This window comes from Thamnophis elegans, chromosome 11 (assembly GCF_009769535.1).
Source record: "Thamnophis elegans isolate rThaEle1 chromosome 11, rThaEle1.pri, whole genome shotgun sequence".
NCBI lineage: Eukaryota > Metazoa > Chordata > Lepidosauria > Squamata > Colubridae > Thamnophis > Thamnophis elegans.
In genome coordinates this window covers 11861028-11881534 of record NC_045551.1, presented here as the reverse complement: position 1 = coordinate 11881534, position 20507 = coordinate 11861028, and the positions used below count along the sequence as shown (strand labels likewise).

Sequence of the window (20507 nt, the reverse complement as noted above, 5' to 3'; positions counted from 1 at the left end):
GCAGGTTCCACCCTCTCCGTGGTGGGCTCATTCCTGTGGGTGTGGCTACCTGACGCGCAGATTGTTTCAGTGGGGCTGGGGGGAAAGCAAGTCAATCAAGAAAGACGAAACGGGGGGGGGGATATGTACTTCCGGGGCGTTTCTCTTCTGGGGGGTTCGCTTCCGGAAGGGTGTTCGGGCTCGTCCCACCCCCCCCTTGGAGGTACGTAGGCGATGTATTTCGGTCCCCTCGGGAAAGGGAAAGGAGCTCGGGAGAGTTGTTCTCTCTCCTTCCTTCCCACCCTCGGGCGCACTCGAGGACAGTCATTCCGGGGTGCCTCCCAAAAGGACGGTGTGGATTCTGCATGTCCCCCCCCCCAAAAAAAATTTTTTTCTAGCCTCACTTCTCCCCTTCTGTATCTTAGCAACGGAGTTTGCTCCTCCTAAAAGATATTTCTCTGTGCAAGGTTGCCTGCCCTCCTCATCCTTAATCTTCTGGACCTCCCCCCACCCCCACCCCCACCCCCAAAAAATCCGCTGAAATCTGTCAATTTGCAGTCACTGTACTTGCCTTTTTATTCACCCATACATCCCTCCCTCAGTTTTGTTATTTTAATTAACTGTCCTCTTCAGGTGCTTTTTTTGTTAGGAGCAAAGTGTTTTTCTTTCGTTGCAATTTGCTCAGGTTTTGGGAGTCTTTGGATCTAGGGGGTTCTATGGAGAGAAAGGTTTAGAAAGTTGGAAGGGAGGGTCTCGTAGTCTGCTTTTGCCTCTTTGGAAATACTCCAAAATGAATCCAGCAGTTTACTCTCAAGGCATGTATCGCTATTTGTGCAAAGAGAGGTTGTAGAACTTCATTAAAATGATGTATGGTGTGGAGAAATCATCTGCTTTCTTTTGGGGAGAAACTGGAAAAAAAAGTTTATTTCTCTTAATTGTTTGTAATGTTGGGAATTATTTTTTCCTGTTTAATTAACAGAGAGCCAACCAAAGTTACAGATTAGCAGTAGGGTTAGAACAAACCAGAATAATAATTCTGCATGTGAATAAAATAAATCTATGCAATTAATTGCTTACAGTAGCTTGAATGGATTTATAAGAAAAATGTTCATACAGAAACAACAATTTTAATAAATGTAGAAATAATGTAAATGGTATTGAATAATGAAGCATCAGCCTTATTGCCTTCATGAAAATATTTGATTAGCCACAGTTGAAGCTGGACTGCATGGAATTCTGTTGTTTCGTTTGTGCTTTTTTAATTGTTGGGCATCTGAACATAGATCTGGTCTGGAATCCGGATATGGGAGCAGGTGTATATGAGGGAAAGGAAGATTTGATAAAAAAAATTTAAATTTCCTTTTTTAAAAATTGGAATTTTGAATTGTAATGTATTTAAACTATATTTCCTAAAAATTAGAAAAACCACATAATTAATATCCTTTATCACTTCATGGTAAAAAAAAAATTCTATTTTTTAAAGTCTATGGCTTCATAGATTATATACATAGACTAGAGCAGAGGTGTCAAACTCACGTCGTCACGTGACATATCCACATGACCAGTGTCTGATGCATCTGGCCCAAGGGCTGGGAGTTTGACAGCCCTGGAGGAGAGCAATATGGAAAAACTATTCTGTACATTTTAAGAAACTTTGCTCAGAAGAATCTATACAACATCTACGCTATTGCTACAGTGGATTCATGAGATCTTTACGCATCTTGCTAATTTTCATTGTGTTTCTATAATTTGTGCATATCAGTCTGCATATAATTATTGCTGATATCTGTCTGGCTTTCAGATTGAGGTTTACTTGTTTTATTACTTTATTATTAGTAATTCTAGAAGTGTTCACTATTGTGTCCCTGCAATACCGTAGCAGACTAATGAAATAAAATGCAGCTAATGAATGTTTCTTTTTGTAATACAATAGAAATAAAGAATTCTAAAGCATTTATCAGGCTCTGTTAATTCTGTGTAAGTCTAAAAGTCCATGTTCAAAGCTCATGAAATTATTTTCAAATTATGGAATATTTTACCATAATTTTTAACCTTACAGTAAGGGAACATAATTAAAAGTGAATTCTGAGTATCCTGTGTCACTCCAATAAGAGATTTGAGTTTAGAACTGAATACCAATCCAAGATTAATGTTGCCATACACTAAATAAATAAACAAGATTAATGGTACTGCAATCTTTTTTTTCTTTCATAAAAAAATGGAAAATAACTATTGAAAAAAATAGAAGCAGATGGAGAATACTTAATAAAAAGAATGCTATAAAAGAAGGATGATGTTTTCTATCTCCTTTTTCATGCATTGAGCATATCAAAACCCCTCTTGCCATGGGTGAAAGTAGAATTCCAACTCTGTTTGTTCATTGCAGAATAAATATTAGAAGGACAGGCTGCATACATTAATTAAATAAGAGTGAATCTAAGGAATAGATTTCTTGTCTGAAAAATATGACATAGATATAGATCAGGGGTGTCAAACTCACGTCATGGTAGTGTCACATGATGTATCGGGACTTCCCCCCCTTCGCTAAACTGACTGGGGGCGGGGCCAGCACGTGATACATCTATCCTGCAGGCCACAAGTTTGACACTCCTGATATAGATGAACTGATCATCCTTATAATACACAATAAATAAGGTACAATATGCTGCTTTTTATGTTGACGTTGACAAATAACTAACCCATAAATTTGCAAGATTTATTCTTGTATTTATTGCTACATTCATAATGTTTTGTCAGCATAAGCTGTTTTCATATCCATATATACTTGCAGTATTTTTAAAGAAACCCATTTTGATGTCTTCTGATTTTTCCCCCCCCCCCTGAATTAGTATAACTACCAGGAATATCATTATCTGGCTAGAAACTAAATAATTTATTTGCATGTGGAAGATACAGTTTTTATTGGTAATGTTATGTGACTTTGAAAAACATATCGAGTATATGCACACATGCTGTATACCATTCTTGCATGAATTATCACCTTGACTAATATATAAGCTGACTACAGAGTTTACGCAAAGGAGATTTTTACTGTTCGTCAATATAAAATAACTATAGTTTTATTTTCAATGAATTTTTATTTATTAGTATCAATTCTATGTGTATTAGTGAGTGAAAGGTATGTTACCATGATTGGTCACAATGAAATAATGATAAGTGAGAATTAGTAGTCTGCTATATCCTTGCATAGATGCCTCACAGCACTGCATAGGTTGGAGAGGCCCCTTTATCAACATTATAAACCAAATTGTTTACATTTGCCCTAAATCTTTGATGGAATTTCCATTTAATTTGAGCTTTTGATTATCGAGAAGGATGGCAGACGTCAGATTAAAATCCCAGTTCAGTTCATGAAATAAGTAACATTATCTTATAATGCAACATTACCTATCTCCTTTATTGTTAATTAACATTGTTAATTAGCTAGCTTAATTGCACTTGGAATGTTGAGCAATGGGCAATATTGTGAAGAGAAACAGAAAAAAAGAGCATTTACTGCTCAATTGTCAACATTTTGTGTTTTTTCCTACATAGCTGTTATAATAATATGTTATGTGTCATATTCACACAAATCACATGCAAATTGATATGAAAAAATGTTTTGTTTTTTTTAAAAATGTCATTCATTACAAAACATGTAGAAATGGAGAAGCTCTTTCTAATTCAGCGGTGTATTTTTCCGTCATTAGGGTTGCTCCCCCTGCAACTGGAGCCGTCATGGAGAAAAGTGGGAATATTCAGTTGGAGATTCCTGATTTCAGCAATTCTGTTTTGAGCCATCTTAACCAGCTCCGCATGCAGGGCCGGCTGTGTGACATTGTGGTTAACGTGCAAGGCCAAGCCTTTAGGGCGCACAAGGTAGTGCTGGCTGCTAGCTCGCCTTATTTTCGAGATCATATGTCACTCAACGAAATGAGCACAGTCTCCATCTCTGTTATCAAGAACCCCACTGTGTTTGAGCAGCTCCTTTCTTTTTGCTACACGGGGAGAATATGCCTCCAGCTTGCTGATATAATAAGTTACCTGACAGCAGCTAGTTTTCTACAAATGCAACATATTATAGACAAATGTACACAAATCCTGGAGGGAATTCATTTCAAAATTAATGTGGCTGAAGTGGAAATGGAATTGAGCCAAACGAGAACAAAGCATCAAGAAAGGCCCCCGGAATCTCATCGAGCTTCCCCGTCTCTAAATCGTTCTCTGAGTCCTCATCATAGCACTCCAAAAGGCAGCCGTATGGGCCAAGTTAGCACCGTTCTGGACATTCGGGAACTGAGTCCTCCTGAGGAGTCTACAAGCCCTCAAATAATTGAGCAGAGCTCAGATGTGGAAAGCCGGGAACCCATACTGAGGATTAATAGGGCAGGCCAATGGTATGTAGAGACAGGAGTCCCAGACCATGGTGGGCAGGGGGATGATGATGTTAAAGTCCTTGGAACAGTGCGAATCAAAACAGAAAACTTGGAGGAGTGGCTGGGGACAGAGAATCAGCCATCTGGAGAAGATGGGAGCAGTGCTGAGGAGGTCACTGCTATGGTGATTGACACAACAGGACATGGATCAGTGGGACAGGAAAGTTACAGTTTGGGTTCATCAGGAACAAAAGTAGCCAGGCCAACCAGCACTGAAACGGACAGGTAAGATTTAACGTTACTATTGCTTCTTAATACTAATACTGTGTCTATGTCTACATTTGCTATGTCAAAGGTACTGTAAAAACATTAGAATACTTTTTTGGATTAGAATCCAAAAAAGAGAACCAGGTCATCCCCTGAAGAGGAGAATATGTAAACACAACAACGGATAGAGTGGATGGAGGGAGGAGTAGAAGGAAAGATAGGAAGGAGAGGAGAAAGGAGAGGAATAGGAGAAAGGGAAAGGCAGAGGAAGAATGGGAGGGAATGTAAGAGTAGGAAAGAGGGGAGGAATGGGAAGAAGAGGGGAAGGGTAAAGGGGAGGAAGGGGAAGGAGAGAAGGGAAAGGAGAGGAGGAAGGAAGGAAGGAGAGAAGAAAGAAGAAAGGGGGTAGGAAGGAGGGAGGGAAGGAAGGAGAGAAGGAGAGAAGAAAGGGAAGGAAGGAGAGAAGGAGAGAAGAAAGGAGGGAAGGAAGGAGGGAATGTAGTTGAGAAGGAAGGGGGGAAGGAAGGAGAGAAGGAAGGGGGAAAGTAAGGAGAGAAGGAGAGAAGAAAGGAGGGAAGGAAGGAGAGAAGGAGGGAAGGGGGAAGGAGGGAGGGAAGGAAGGAGGAAGGAAGGAGAGTAGGAGAGAAGAAACGAGGGAAGGAAAGAGGGAGGGAGGGAAGAAGAAGTAGGACCGTTGTAAGATAAGATGGATCTATCTATGGGATGGTAAGAAAGCAATTTTCAAGTATATTGTCAACTGTAGGGAAAAAATTGTTATAAATACATATTATTAATAACAGTTATGAGATCATAATAATTGTGAATGTATATATGAAATTGATAAAATTAAAAATTAAAAAAAACAACATTAGAATACTTCAGACTTAATTCCTGCTGTTCATAATCTAAAAACATCAAAGTGGAACGAAGCATATTAAAAAAAGCTAATTGGATGTAGTCTGTAACTTCAGCAGGTGAAGAAGTGGTGAACTGGACAAAGAGCCAATTAAGAGTATGATAGTGAGAGTTCAACTTCTAAAAAGAAAATGTATAGAGCTTTTTAAGTAGGACTTAATTTGCCTCTGGCCAAACATTATTTAAAGTATTCTCTGGATATTGAAATAAATGAGATATGATGGTTAGTTGGCGTTTACCAGAGACAATGAATAGTGAATTTTGAAAAAAAATGTGAGAAGTCCTAATATTCAGTGAAAAATCATGTGAATATATTTATATTTATAATCTTTTAAAAACTAGAATTTTAGTAATAGCCAAAAATAGCAAGATACTTTTGTAAGAATTTTTCTCTATTTAAAAACAGAGAATTGCATGTTTTCAAGTCTTCATGAGGAAAATTTCAAGCCTCTTACTTGGTCTGACTAAATTGTAACCTTTTCTTTTAGTTGATTCCTCAAACATCAATGATTTTTTTCTGCTTTGATTGAATGAGTTTATTTTTTTCTCAGCATTCTAAGTATAGGAAACTCTGGAGCAATGGCTATAATTTATTTGCCAGTTCAGATATTTATTTATTTATCTATTACATTTCAGCCAATAATTACTAGAAACCATGATTTGGAAAGCTAAACTTGATTTACTAAAACATTATTTTATAATCACCTTAGTGATTAAGGATAGTTTAATCTGAATTAAGCCATTTTGTTTGGAGAAAGTTCTTTCTTAACTCTAATAGGTAATATTGAAGAAATACCCTTGCCTGATCTTGTGTAGGAGGTGACGTCTGTGGCTTGATTATCAGATATAATCTGCTTTTGTTACATTTTGATATGCTAACTTTTTGTTTAACATTTTATGCAACAGCTTTTGGAAGTTAAGAGTGCACCAGTACATTTAGTAGTCTGTAAAAACTTTAAAAACAAAAAAAATAGTACTTCATATGCTGACAATGTACAAATAATCTCATGTTTCTATTTTGACAAATTTGTTTCACGCAAAGCCATCTTTTCTTATGTTAACTTATTTCCTGAGTTGAGAAATTAAATTGGTTCATTAAAACTTCAAGCTACCATTTATAATTTTAGGGTTTTCTTGATTTATTTCTGTTTACTTTCTATTTTATCTAACCCCTGTTCTCCCTGTTATCAGTGATGAAGCAGAATCTCCATTGTTTCTTACTTTTTTTTAGAGAATTTGTATATTACACAAAATAGCTCTTAATCTCATTTTGCAGATTTAGCCCTTCGGGTAGTGTGGTTACTGTGAATGATCGGTACAGGTCAAAAAGTGAATCTCCATGGCGGATGGATGAACCTAAGCAGCCCAGTTCGCAGGTAGGTATCTCTTGGTGAGCTGTGATGATAATTATGATGCTGATGTTTTATAAGAGTAGCTATAGAGAAGCACTTTGCAGTTGGTGTATTTGTTTATGTGTTATTGGGGTGTGTATGTGTGTGTGAGATGAAGAGAGAAAGAGATAATATTAAGGTGATGTGCTAAGAATGGGAAGATTCAGGTTCTGGTCCAGTGGTGGGATTCAACATTTTTTACTACCGGTTCTGTGGACATCACTTGGTGAGCGTGACTTGGTGGACATGACAGAGGAAGGATACTATAAAATCTCAATTTCCTCCCAATCAGCTGGGACTCGGGCGGCAGAGAATAGATGGGGGCGGGGCCAGTCAGAGGTGGTATTTACCGGTTCTCCAAACTACTCCAAATTTCCACTACCGGTTCTCCAGAAAGGGTCAGAACTTGCTGAATACCACTTCTGTTTTAGTCTTTCCTTACATATGGAAGCCCAATTGAGTGATTTTGGTCAGTTATTTTTTCAGTCCTAGACTGGCGAGTCAAAAGTCACTATCTACTAACCTGTAGATTAGTGCAATGTGTGCATAATCCACACAAAGAGACACTCTGCTACTGTGTTATATGGCGGGTTAGTAGTGAATTAGACATACTCTATTATTAATTATAATAGGGTATGAGTACTTCAGAAAATAGGTCAAAGGAATTTTGGGAAGGAATGTGATTTTTATATGTATCTAAACACTATTAATCAGTGAACCAATAAGCAGACTTCTACTAATGTATCTGGAAGCAATATACCCTCTTTATATTTCAGACGCAGTGGCTCAGTGGCTAAAACGCTGAGCTTGTTGATCAGAAAGGTCGGACAGTTCAGGGATTCAAATCCTATTGCCGCGTAATGGAGTGAGCTCCTGTTACTTGTCCCAGCTTCTGCAAACCTAGCAATTCGAAAGCATGTAAAAATGCAAGTAGAAAAATAGGAACCACCTTTGGTAGGAAGGTAGCAGCATTCCATGTGCCTTCAGCTCTTAGTCATGCCAGCCACATGACCATGGAGATGTTTTCGGACAGTGCTGGCTCTTCAGCTTTGAAATGGAGATTAGCACAACCCCCTAAATTCAGGAACAACTAGCACATATATGCAAGGGGAACCTTTACCTATGTTTTAGAATTTTATCTTGTTTCCTAACTCTCTGCTCAGGATGCACATAGAAACATGTTAAAAGCAAAACTATAACATACGTGTTGCACATTTTAGAAATTTAACCTTAATCATCCCACCGTCATAAGAAAACCCTCTACATTTGAATACAGAAAATGCTTTTATTTCATCTTAGGGATTTGGATGATAAGCACAAGACAGTTTACTGAAACAGGGCAGTCCCACATTATTGTGAATCAAACTAAACATTTTTAATTTTGTCCACCTGATGAACATGCAAGGCTCTTATAGACTTTAAAGTACTTTTTCTGTGCTAAAAAAATTGCTCAGGTTGTTTAATTAGCTTAAGTAGAATACTTCAAGCACTATCCCACACAAAGCACAGTTAAAATGTAAAACAAAATCTGGTATATGTATATTTAAACTACATGTATAGTATTAAAAATTAAAACTTTCTATAGTACATTAACATTCATGCCAATCAAGCCATTTAGTTCTACAGTATATCTTGTTTTTTGCAGTGATCACCATACGATTCCAGGAAGTTTCAGGCAAGGTATAAACATAGCAGTCTTTGTTGTTTTGCCTTAGTCTTTAATACTCTGAGAAATAATGCTTCTAAATCTGGATTTTGCTGATCAACCATTAATATGTCTAAGCCTTCTTGTTAATGTCCATCATCATATTTAGCCAACCTTATTTTTCTACATAATGTTTCTGTTCTAGGCGGAGGAGTCAGCTATTGTTGGAGTAAGCGGCTATGTGGAATATCTCCGTGAACAGGAAGTATCTGAACGGTGGTTTCGTTACAACCCACGTCTGACTTGCATCTACTGTGCCAAATCCTTCAACCAGAAGGGTAGTCTGGACCGGCACATGCGGCTTCATATGGGCATCACCCCTTTTGTTTGCCGGATGTGTGGCAAAAAGTATACCCGCAAGGATCAATTGGAGTATCACATCCGGAAACATACAGGCAACAAGCCCTTTCACTGCCATGTCTGTGGGAAGAGCTTCCCCTTCCAGGCTATCCTCAACCAGCACTTTCGTAAGAACCACCCTGGCTGTATGCCACTGGAGGGATCTCACAGCATCTCTCCAGAGACCACGGTCACCTCCAGAGGCCAAGCTGAGGAAGAGTCTCCTCTTCGGGAAGAAGCTGGTCTGGCTGGGGAAAGTGCACAGGGATCTGTATCAACTACTGGGCCAGATTGAGACCAGAGGCCCAGTGGATCTTCTGTAGGATAAGCAAGCCCCACTGGGATGGTGAGCTCCTGTAGCTGGTTGTGCAATGTTACCACTGGACGAAGACACTCCCGAGAGAGGTTGCCAAAACAGAAAAGATACAGTACTGTAACTAAAGTGCTTATGGTTTCCCTTATTTTTCTCCATCTCCTTGGAAAGGAAAAAAAACAAAAACTGGGTCAACTAACCTCTGATTCAGGGATTAACAACTTCGGAGGGGTGGGCTTTTTTTTTTTTAAGTATTCAGTAGTGAACAAGGAGAAATAGATTTTTCTCATTTCTGGGCAACAGATCCTGTGGTCCTAAGGGCTGCAGAGTTCTAGCTATGTGTATGCAGAGCATCAGCATCTGTATTTTATCAAAATCATTATACCTCCTCCATAAGATACACGGGGTCAGGAATTGGTTTTTGTTGTTCTGTGCCCCACTCTTATTTCCCAGGTAATTCTTTTTCGAGAACAATGGCTGTTGTACTATAACCAACCATGCCTAAGTGTAGTTTATCTCATTTTCATTTGATGTATCTTTTTAAAAAATTGACCCATTACCTAAGGGCTTTTATTAGGGGGAGGGGGCTTGCCATTTCAACATGTGTGGCCTTGCCTGTTTGTTATAAGGCTAGCAATTTTTTGAGCAGTATTTTAAAGATTACACAATATTTAAGTAATTAAGCTACTGAAAAAGAAGGCAGTAACTACAGTATGAGGTTCTGCCGTGTTTGAATGAATATTTTCAGTTGTGAAATATGGGTAGTGCAGACCACGTCACAATTCTTGCTTATTCTGTGTGTTGCAAAAACTGAAAAGTAGATTTCTAGTTATGAATTTTTAAAACAGTGGCTTTTTCCAAAGGTCATCCTTTGCCTCCCATGGACTTGATCTAATGAAACAGCAATATTTGTATATCAAAATAGATGGATCTTGGTGGGAGAAGAAATCCTGGTTTGTGTTTGTTTCCCTGTTTGATATTTTTATATGAAAAACATGCAAAAAACATACTCTTACAATTCAGTAGGGTAAAAGCTCCCATTTCCTGTAAGCAATGAAAACTTTTCCTTTACACTTCTATAATATTTCACATATGAAGTTGAGGAGATCTCTTTTTCTCTCTCTGCCAAATCCAGCAAATATGCACCTCATGTTTCTTAATATTCTGTTTATAATTAAAAGGATACATGTGCAGGAGAGCAAATATTTCAAATAAGTGTCTTATATTTGCAAAATAAGTTCTGTGTTGGTATTTAGTAGCAATGCTGTAGAATAAAGGTGAAGAGTTGGCATAATCCTAATATTATAGATTATATGGAGTTAAAATGGCCGAAGCAAAACTTATAGGAGAAAGCTTGAGATATGGTGGAGCCACGAAATGAATAGAGATAGGAATTATAATATTATGGTAAAGGAAGAAACAGCTTCTTGGTGAACATGCTTAGATTTGTATAATATTAATATTTCACCGATCTTGCCTTCTTATGCCACACATTTCTTGCTTCTAAAAATGAAATTCTTGATTATGCTCACAGGAAGAATGAAAATTGTTCGATGCTCTCCCCTTTCCTCCCTATGTTTGCATTTCTTTTTTTATGTTAACTGAGGAATTTGTTCCATTCCCCAATTCATGATAAAGCAAGCAGTGATTTTTTTCTTTGTGATCACAAAGATACAGATTCAAAAGTCATTGAAAAGATTAACTCATACTTGTTTTAAGAGTTTGACGAGATTCTTCCAAAGCCACCCACACACTATTCTTCTAGATGAAGTAGGGAGGATAATAGATGTAAATATATCTATCTATATGCTGCTTTAATCATAACTTTCAAATCTACCAAAAAGAGACAATTTACATTAAAAAGAATTGGAAAATATTTCTAGTTAGTTTATAACAAAGTTTTTAAAGCATTTAAGAATAGAATTTTAAAAATGTTACCAAACTTGTAAGGCATACATTTATTTATCTACAAGTATGATATAAATATATATATATAAATATATATAAATATATAATTATAATGGGAATATTTCTTTGCTGAATTGATGACGGTGTAGCATTTCTATATAAGAATTTCCTCCAAAGCAGAATGCAGCAAAAATCCATACATATTAAAGAGGGCGAAGAGTTGTAATGGATTGTTGAATGTGGCATTTACAGAGCTGTGAGTTCCTTTTGGACTTGATACTGTGAACAGAGGAGTGATCAAGTAATCCAGGATTATGTCATCAGTCACTTACCTGCTTGCTGGTAAAACTCCTCTTTATTTAGCCTGGCCAGAATCATTGAGAATTTCTTGCCTCTTGGCCCAGGCTTCATTTTAAAAGAAAAACAAAGCTTGTGAAATGTGCTTTTAGTTGCAGCCATTGAAAGATGTCATTTTTACTTGCATGCAAATGAGCCAATATTCTTGCCTGTTCTTCTTTTGAACTGGGTTTATAGTTATCCAGTCAGCTTATTCATACAGAAGGCTACATTATGAGAAAAAAGCCCGTAAGAGGCGTGTGCCAGCAATCTTCCCAGTCCTTTCTTTCAATATGCCCGGAGGAGTTGGGAAACTTTTATTTCCTTTTTATAAGCAACACAGTTGATTTTGAAAGCTGGACCCAGAAAAATGTGAACCTTGGGTATGATGCATTCTTTGAAGCAGACAAATTCAAATCACAGCTTGTGAAGGTTGATTTATTTCAACAAACCATAATTACAGTTAACTATGGGTTTATGTTCAGATAATATTACCTCATCATGGTGTCCAATGAGACCATGATTCAATTTGTGTGTGTGTGTGTGTGTGTGTGTGTGTGTGTGTGTGTGAGGGTGCATGTGTGTGTACATGTAGAAAATGACCTTGATCTGTGGCTTCACAAAATATAAGAGCTCCCAAAATATCCTGAGCTCTGTGGCTTTATTCAGAGAGTACATTTGTAGTGTAATCAAGAAATCCTCATAAATGTGTATTACTGGAGAAGCTAGAAAGAAGGGTGGGTTTTCTTGTGTTCTTAAAGAGCCTGAAACTCTTTAAAGAGTTAAGATGCCTTGAAGGAATACATGCAGGTTGTTATGATTCATACAATCCAAATCGTGCCAAATATTAAGGCATTGCATCTATTGACAACTGTTCTTCTGCCCTGCCAGGTGGCAGAATATAATTGCTAGAATGGGCAATGGGGTCACTTAGGAAAGAATCTTAACTTCGTTTGACCATTTATGTGGAAACCCATGGTGTTGATGCGGCTGGAGCCGAAAGAAAACTATTGAACTGCTTGATTGTGTCTTGAGATCTTATTGTTTCCTCAGATTCTACCTTGAGTGTTCTTTTTTTAGTTATTCTAAACAATGTGCTATTTATACAAATAAGTTATGAACTGATAGCGCATAAACTCGCAAAGCCTGTTTCAATACTTAAACTTGTTTCAGACTATTATGCTTTGTGGTTACAAAATGGAAAGTGTTCATTTTCAAAAAATGCTAGTAGTGTTTGAACAAAATTGGCAAATAAAGTGTTTGCATTAGGCAGAATTGAAGCAAACCTGTGGGAAGGCTTCCTGTTTTTTGTTCTGCAATGAAACATTTACTTGTGCTGGAATTTTTGTATTCAGTGCTTTAACCTTAAAGGCAAGTTTGGAAATGAGCTTTAAGACATCATTGTTGGAGACGTTAGGCATTGGATAAATTGCCATCCAAGCTCAAAGGATTATTATCTAGATTCCGTAGTGTAGATGTGTTGGTGACCTATTTTTTTATTCAGTGCATCTGGACATTTTTCATCTGTGCTAAATTGATTCCTAATGTGACTCAAAAGGGAAGGGAAGTAAAATTATTTAATATTATACCTCATTACCTCTGTCTGTAGTGAGTAATTTATCTCATTTTTTAATGAGACTTGGTAGGTTGAACTTACCTTTACCTCTTGTCTTTCAAAGAACGACAGAGTATTAGAAGGAAAGGATCATTTCATTGCCCTGCACTTGCAGAATGAATCTTCAATGTGAAATTTTGCCATTATCTTCCTGTGTCTGCTGCTATGCATTAATCTTATCAAAAGCAATAGAGTAAAATTAATATAATTCTTAACACACATCATTGCACTGCATGTCTGAATGGCCTGATTTCCTTTAAAATAGCTAGTGTAAACAAACATAGAACAAAAAAAGAGGAAAAAGAATCTAAACAATTGCATTGCTTTTCTCCTTGAGCATAAGAGATGCTTTTTCAAATATTGGTGAGACTCCAACTTATATTCAGAAATCCACATGAACTCAGGATACAACCATGTCATGTCTGAAAAGGTTGATCAGTAAGCCTGTATTTTTTTTAAGAATACAGAATTTTTCGTCAGAAGAGAGCTTAATCTCTGAATTTGAAAACATTTCTTGCCAATAATTTTAGATTTTATGAGTTTTACTTCTGATGTATTCAATTTCTAATGTTCAGTTTTTCTAAACTGAAGTGAGTTTTATATTTCATAAGCTTTACTTGTTCTTTAATTTTATTTTTTAAAAAAAACCTTGTCCATGATTTGACACAGAATTGCTCTAGAAAATCCTCTTTTGATGCTTAATGGTGCAGTTTTAAAAATATATATTACAATGAGCCTGAAAAGTGGAATTTGGAAATATGGTTGTAATTGGAAATGACATAAAGGTGTCTTTTTATTACTGTAGGTAAACTCTTATTAGTAAAAGATTCATCTACTTATTAATATAAGACCTGAAAATATATCAGAATTATATATATTAGCAGAAAATATCTGAAATAAATTGAATACAAATGAATTAAATTCTAATCTTATTGGAAATTGCTAGTTATGCCACATTTTTTGAATGAATCTTATAAATTATTTTCTGGAGTTTTGCAGTCTTGAACTATTAAAGGATGCTTTATATTGAACTATAGTTGATCTCTTTTGGAGGAGACTCGGGATTCAGACCTAAAGGATTCTGTTCTGGTTGAAAGGATGAGATCTTGCGTAGTTTTGCCAGTAGGTTATATGCAGATTAGGTAAATCTATTATCTAAGATAAAAAGGTTAGATTATTTGTCAATCACTTGCAAATTTATTGGCCTTTGAGAGGGGGAGTTAAAATTAAATATAGCATTTTTAAAAATTTCTTAGTAGACAATAACCTATCTCTACCATTCTGATTGTGACTTCTGTGCTCCAGAATTTTGAAGGGTATATTTTCTTTGATATAAATATTTTGAATGTTTATACTTCTGTTTCCTTGGGCAATGGATTTTGTTTTTGTAGGGAGCAAGTTCACCAAAGATGACCGAGGATACTTAGTTGAAGGTGGACATATGTGTCTGGAAGCCAAGTTTGGAATTGCAAATTGAGTACTGAAGATCAACTTTTGTAGGTATATAAATTGAGCCATTGTTGGATCAGGCCAAAAGTTTTGAGAATTCAGCATGTTGTTTCTTGCAATAGCAGGCTGATGTTTTGGGGAATGTCCTTTTTAACACTTCCGATGTGAAGGTGTGCTGCCTTTTATATATGCAGGGTCATGTTTCATTGAGACGTATTGGCAAATGGGTTCTGTATTGACAGTTATATTCCTTTTAATTTGCCTAATCCTTTTAAATAAATCTGTTAATGTCTGCCTCTGCATCTTGTGATATAGAATTCTATATGTCAATTATAGGAAATAAAACAGATTGCTGGATTAGATTTAGAACCTTGTAGAATGTCACAACCAGGGAACAAAAATGTGCTCAATATTATAAGATTATGCGTCATGTTATATTCCGTAGGCATGTCCGTATGGAAAACCTGTTTATTTATGCCATTACTTGCCATTTAAGTCATGTTTTCCCCATACAGGCAGTCTCATATAATTAGTGATCATTCAAAGTCACAATGACATTGATTGATTGATGGCTATGACCAGTCCTCAGAGTTCCTCCCATTCCAACACCCTCCCCAGTCATGTGATCCTGATCTGGGCACTTGGCAGCTGGCTTACACTTACGATTGGTTGCAGTGCTCCACAATCACATGATCACCATTTGCTATCTTCCCTGCTGGTTTCCCCAGAAAATCAATGGGAAAGCTGGCAGGGAAAATCGCAAGTCATTGCCCACTCATACACCCTTCCACACCCTTCCTCTGGGCTTGCGGCATGCTAGTCAAATCCCACCCTCCCCAATTCTTGCATACTTTCACTGAACCTCACCACATTTCACATCACTCCTGTGTACCCTTGCGCTTCCTCCCAAGCCTCACCGCACAACGCACATCCCTCATGCCCTGTCCCATCTGGCAGCAGCCACTTATTTACCTGCTGACTTGCTTGAGAGCCATCTGGGGCTTGTAACTTCCTGTCAGTTTTCCCACTGACTTGATCGTGGGAAGCCATCAGGAAGCTTCCTTCCCTAAGGACTGTGAGATTTGATTTGCAATGGCAACTAGAACTTCAGGGATTATTGTCACTAAGGGATGTGATGGGTATTTTATGACCTTGTGTCTTAGTGACAGAAATTCCAAACCTGATTGGATGTCATAAATCAAGGGCTACCTGTATATATTTACACAAATTGTTAGTAAGCAACGGGAGTTGTAAGGAGTAATACAAAAACATCCCTGAATTAAATGACAAGACAATTCATTAACATTTTACTTTGCTTGAAGTCTGAATTTTCAGTTAATTTTGTCAAGCAAGATACATTCCAGCATAAAGCACTAAGACAATTCTCATGATCAAACCAGGGATTCATTTTGTGGAGAAGAACTGAAGGAAATGGACATTACATGTGTAGGGAAAAGAGGGTGTACTATCAGAATTTGCCCCTGCTTGTCCTGGGGAAGCCAGCAGCCATATTACCCAGATAAAGGAGAAAGCCTCATCTGAGTTTTGATAGTGCACTATTTTGCCTGACAAGTTTGACCAGTTTTTTTTTAAAAGGCCATCTAGATTTTTGTAGTCCAATTCTGGTATACCTGCATTTACAGATACATTTCTGAACATTTTGTGGTCTTTATAAATGTAATTCCCCATTTGCAAATCTCAAAGATTGTTTAAAACTTTTAACTGGTGCCTTCCACTTTCTCTCTCCTTCCCCCCCCATGAAACCATTTCTTCAGCACTTGCTAATTATGATGGGTGTGTTTTTAATCTCTTCTGCAGGTGCTTTTCAAAATGAAAATCTCTGTGGGCCCATAATATCTTATGTCTTTTTGCTCCAGGAATATAGGGCTTGCTATGTCTCCATCTGACATGCTGATTGACTGACCCCATTTTTTGCCTCACATGGTATTGGTGTCCTTAATTTGTTTATTATTATTTTTTTCATTTCTTTCGATTTTTTTGTTCTGAGAATGAAAACTACTAGTAGACCGCCAAGCTTTATGGCCTAGATTACCTTTCTATGGCTTAAAACCACTAGCAGAGTTTGAAAATACCTTTTGCCTTACTGTACGGACTAATTTGACTGGAATGAATTTGGGGTTCTGCTGAAAAAGAAAGCAAGCTCAGATTTGCAAGTGAATGTGAATTAGAGCCTATGGAATTAATTTATTCTCAATATGCAGCTTTTTAAAAATTGGTCAGAAATTAATATGTTCCCCACTTGATACCACTGGTCCAGTGGTGGGTTTCCGTTTTTTTTTTTTACTACCAGTTAGCTCGTGCGCGTGACGCTTCTGCGCATGCAGAACCTCCCACCACCGCCACTACTGGTTTGCCCGATACGAGTCAAACCAGCAGAAACCCACCTTTGCACTGGTCATCAAATGCCATAAAATCTAAAGCCAGAGTGATTCTGGAATCAGCCTTTGACTTCCCCTGTTCTTTGTCAAATACTGTAAGTCTGGTAGTATATTTATTATCAAATGTCCAGAAATTTCCAAGTCACATCAGTACTGCTATTTAAAAACAGGTTCAAATGTTTTAATACTACTTCCATATAATCTGTATGCAGAGTTTTGTATACAGTTTTAAAATGTTGCCATTGATGTCTAAGATTTTTCACACAAACACTGCCTCCAGTTGCATATATATCTTTTTTGTATTATACCAACCAGATAAAACTGAGATTCCATTTAGTAACTCCTTCTTGTATTTATTTATTTTTTATTTTATTTACTATATAACTCCCCAGCCCTCCTTTGTAAAGAGGCTGAGAAAGTAAATAGTTATGGGTTCTTTCAGTGAGAGTCACTCAGTTCTGCTCTGGGTAGCATTGGAAGAATTAAAAGAAATTGCTTCTTTTTGCCTCTACCGCTGCAAATGGTTCCATATTGAAATTGGTACAAAAAATACTGAATGCGGCACTTATCAAACTGTTTCAACATTAGCAGAATGTTGCAGCTAGATATGAAAAAAAAGCTATTGCTTGGATAAAATGAGTTGCTTAATGCATATTTAACCTACTTGCGTTTTCCCCATTTATTGCTCATTTTAACTGAATCTGCTATTCCAGTGATATAAGCTATGTTTGCTGCATACCCCTGAGATATGCATCCATTTTTCATTTTGTTGAAGAACAGTTTGCACCAGTAGATTCATGCAGGCATACATTTAACTGTGCTGTTCAGAAATCTGCAGTGAATTTTTAGATCCATCATTCCTGCATTTATGCTGATTGGACAGTGCTAAATGTTTCTGTTTAAAGGGTAACAGAAGCTGTAATCCTTTACTTACCACATCTTGGGAGTTTTAATTCAGTGACTGAAGTGCCAACCCCATTTGTTTGGTAGGTATATGCTTTTTGCAGAAATCAGAGTTCAGGTAACTACCAATACAGTTTTAATCTACAAGAACTCCTAGAAGGCAGATGTAATCTAAGAGTTTTTGGTCTTATTGCTAGTGAATTATTGCTGTGAATGGTTGTTTAAATGAGAGAATTAACACTGATTATAGGGTATTTAGTGACCTTCTCTCTTCCCAATAATTAATGTAATTTAATGTAATGCTGCCAAATGATTGCTGGGGCAGAAATTTACTATTTTCTAACTATTGATGAAAAGCTGAGACATTTGAACGAAGCATTTAAAATTGCAGTGTATTGCAAGAAAATTGCAGTTTTTCTTCCATTTCTGCTTCCTTAAGTAATCTACCCTTGATTCCACAGTTTAATAGTTAAAGGTAGAAAGTGCTGTATAATTTAGAAACTGAACACCATGGGCCTGATTCAACAGCGTGTGTACTGACAAATTTGCAATATTCCATGTTTTTCAGTATGAGAAAATAAATAAATTTATGACAATAAAGTGTATTTCTCTTTGCAGAAAACAAATATATGAAATAAGATTCTTTGAGCTGGAATGTGGATACTTTTCTTGAAAAACTATTTAATCTTCTTTTTTTAAAAATAAACACACAATTGCTTCCGGAATATTAAAAGCACAGTGAAAATTCTTTCCCTTCCATAGATGCTGCAATGTTTTTTTAATGCAGAAGGGAACTGGTTCATTTTGTCACAATTATGCCTAATTTTCACGTAAGAATCTTGTACCTTAAGATGTCAAGTTCATATTTCAGAAATGCTTCGCTTGCACAGTCTCCAGCAGAAAAACTTACTAAATGACCTGTACTTAAGAACCTACTAGGCGAGGTGGCCCAACCGACTTAACATACGATTGATTCTTATGTTCCCAGTTACTCTGGGCATTTGAACATCCCTGCCTGATCTTCATGCATTCTTATATTCACATTCTTATATTCACATTCTTTGGAAGCAAAAGCAAAGTTGTCAAGACAAATACATGCGGAATAGAAGTGTACTTTTTGTTCCATTTGCTGTGGTATAGATAGAGAGGGGCGTTTCTAATATTGAAATATAGATGGCAATGCATATTTTTTAATCACACTCTTTATAGGCACTTGCAGATTTTTTTTCAAACAGACATTACCCGTGTTTTAATTAGTTGCCATATTCTAGAAAGACAAAAGACTGTGGAGACCATGGAGAAATTTAGACTGAGTCCTGGTTATGGGAAGGAATCTTTCTCCCGTTGCGCTCCCAGTCTGGATCTCTGTTGTATAGTTTTCACGAGAGAAGCTCCCATGTTTGTGGTAAGCAAGTTGGCGTCAAAAGGGATCCTTGAAAGGGGGGGGGATTGAAAACCACCATTTTAAGGATCTGTACAATAGGATATTATGCTCCTTGCACTTGTGCATCAATTCTATGAGCCACCTTGGCTATAATGTCAAACAGCTGCCTTGTCCTTTGTTCATTGCATTAACATTCAGTAGAGAAAAGTGGGGAAACTAAATGTGAATCATGTTGTTCGTTGGAAGCCCCTAGCCTTTTGGATTAATGAGGTATCTGAAACTGAGGCTAGGAAAACCTGCTTTAATTGCTGAGTAAGCTCAGTGGAGTTCCTTTTCTTACGCTGTACTTGAATGTAATTGCACGACTGGAGAGTCAAAACAATATGACAGATCTGCTTAAATAGGAAATAGAAAGTATGTGTTATCTTATTGTGCTAGGAAATTAGGCTGAGAAAGCATTGTCCCTTTTTATTTTGCTCCTGCTGGCTTCCTCCCATCAAATTAAACATGACAGAAATTGCATTCCTTTTGTCTGAACTGAGCTTGTGAATGGATTTACTGGCAATGTTTCTTCATTACAATGAATCAAATGCGATTCTTTTTATTATCAGCCTCCTCTCAGCCTGTGGCAGCTCTTGGTCACTTAACAGATATTGAAAAAGCCAAGCTGGGTCAGTTTTGAAAGAGATCCAATTAATGCTTGGATGGGAGATTATCAGAATTCCTAAAGCTGTGGATCAGACTGGGAAGAAGGCAATGGCAAACTACTTATATATTGATGCCAAGGGAATTATAATGACAGGCTTGTAGGGAAATAGAACTCAAAGGAGATTGTGTATTTTTTACTTCGTTATTAGAAAAATATTAGTTAAGTATGTCAAGAATGATGATTCAAACATACATGCATTAGAATGAACTACAGCACGTAGTGATGATGTTTTCTGTGAGATAATGGAAACAAATAATTATTTTGTACATTAATAGAACTAAATTTTAGAATGAAACTTGGAGATGGCATTCTGTTTGCTAAATCAATAATAACCACAACTGACAATCAAGATAAAACAATGGTAAGGTCTTCAAAGGAAATAGAGAAGCACAGTGTAGCTGAGTGGAAAGTTCTATAGAAGCCCCAAAGAAATAGATAAATGAGAACCACTTATGACTACTTATACTATATGGGGATCATTTAAAAAAGTATTTTCTGTATATTTAAAACTGATGCATT

General features: G+C 36.9%; 1 protein-coding gene across 1 annotated transcript; it reads left to right on the top strand.

Moving 5' to 3' along the window:
* Positions 1-68: 68 nt before the first annotated feature.
* Positions 69-20186, top strand: ZBTB37 (zinc finger and BTB domain containing 37). Its single transcript, XM_032226353.1, has 4 exons — positions 69-202; positions 3690-4640; positions 6814-6913; positions 8779-20186. The coding sequence occupies exons 2-4, from the start codon at positions 3718-3720 to the stop codon at positions 9265-9267; spliced, it is 1512 nt and encodes a 503-aa protein (XP_032082244.1). The 5' UTR covers positions 69-202; positions 3690-3717; the 3' UTR covers positions 9268-20186.
* The last annotated feature ends 321 nt before the right edge of the window (positions 20187-20507 follow it).

What these genes read in the sequence shown, in the direction of transcription:
- ZBTB37 (XM_032226353.1), top strand. Translation starts at nt 3,718, where the DNA reads ATGGAGAAAAGTGGGAATATTCAGTTGGAGATTCCTGATTTCAGCAAT. An exon ending in ACCAGCACTGAAACGGACAG is followed by an intron (nt 4,641 to 6,813) that starts GTAAGATTTAAC and finishes CTCATTTTGCAG; the next exon opens with ATTTAGCCCTTCGGGTAGTG. An exon ending in CTAAGCAGCCCAGTTCGCAG is followed by an intron (nt 6,914 to 8,778) that starts GTAGGTATCTCT and finishes TTTCTGTTCTAG; the next exon opens with GCGGAGGAGTCAGCTATTGT.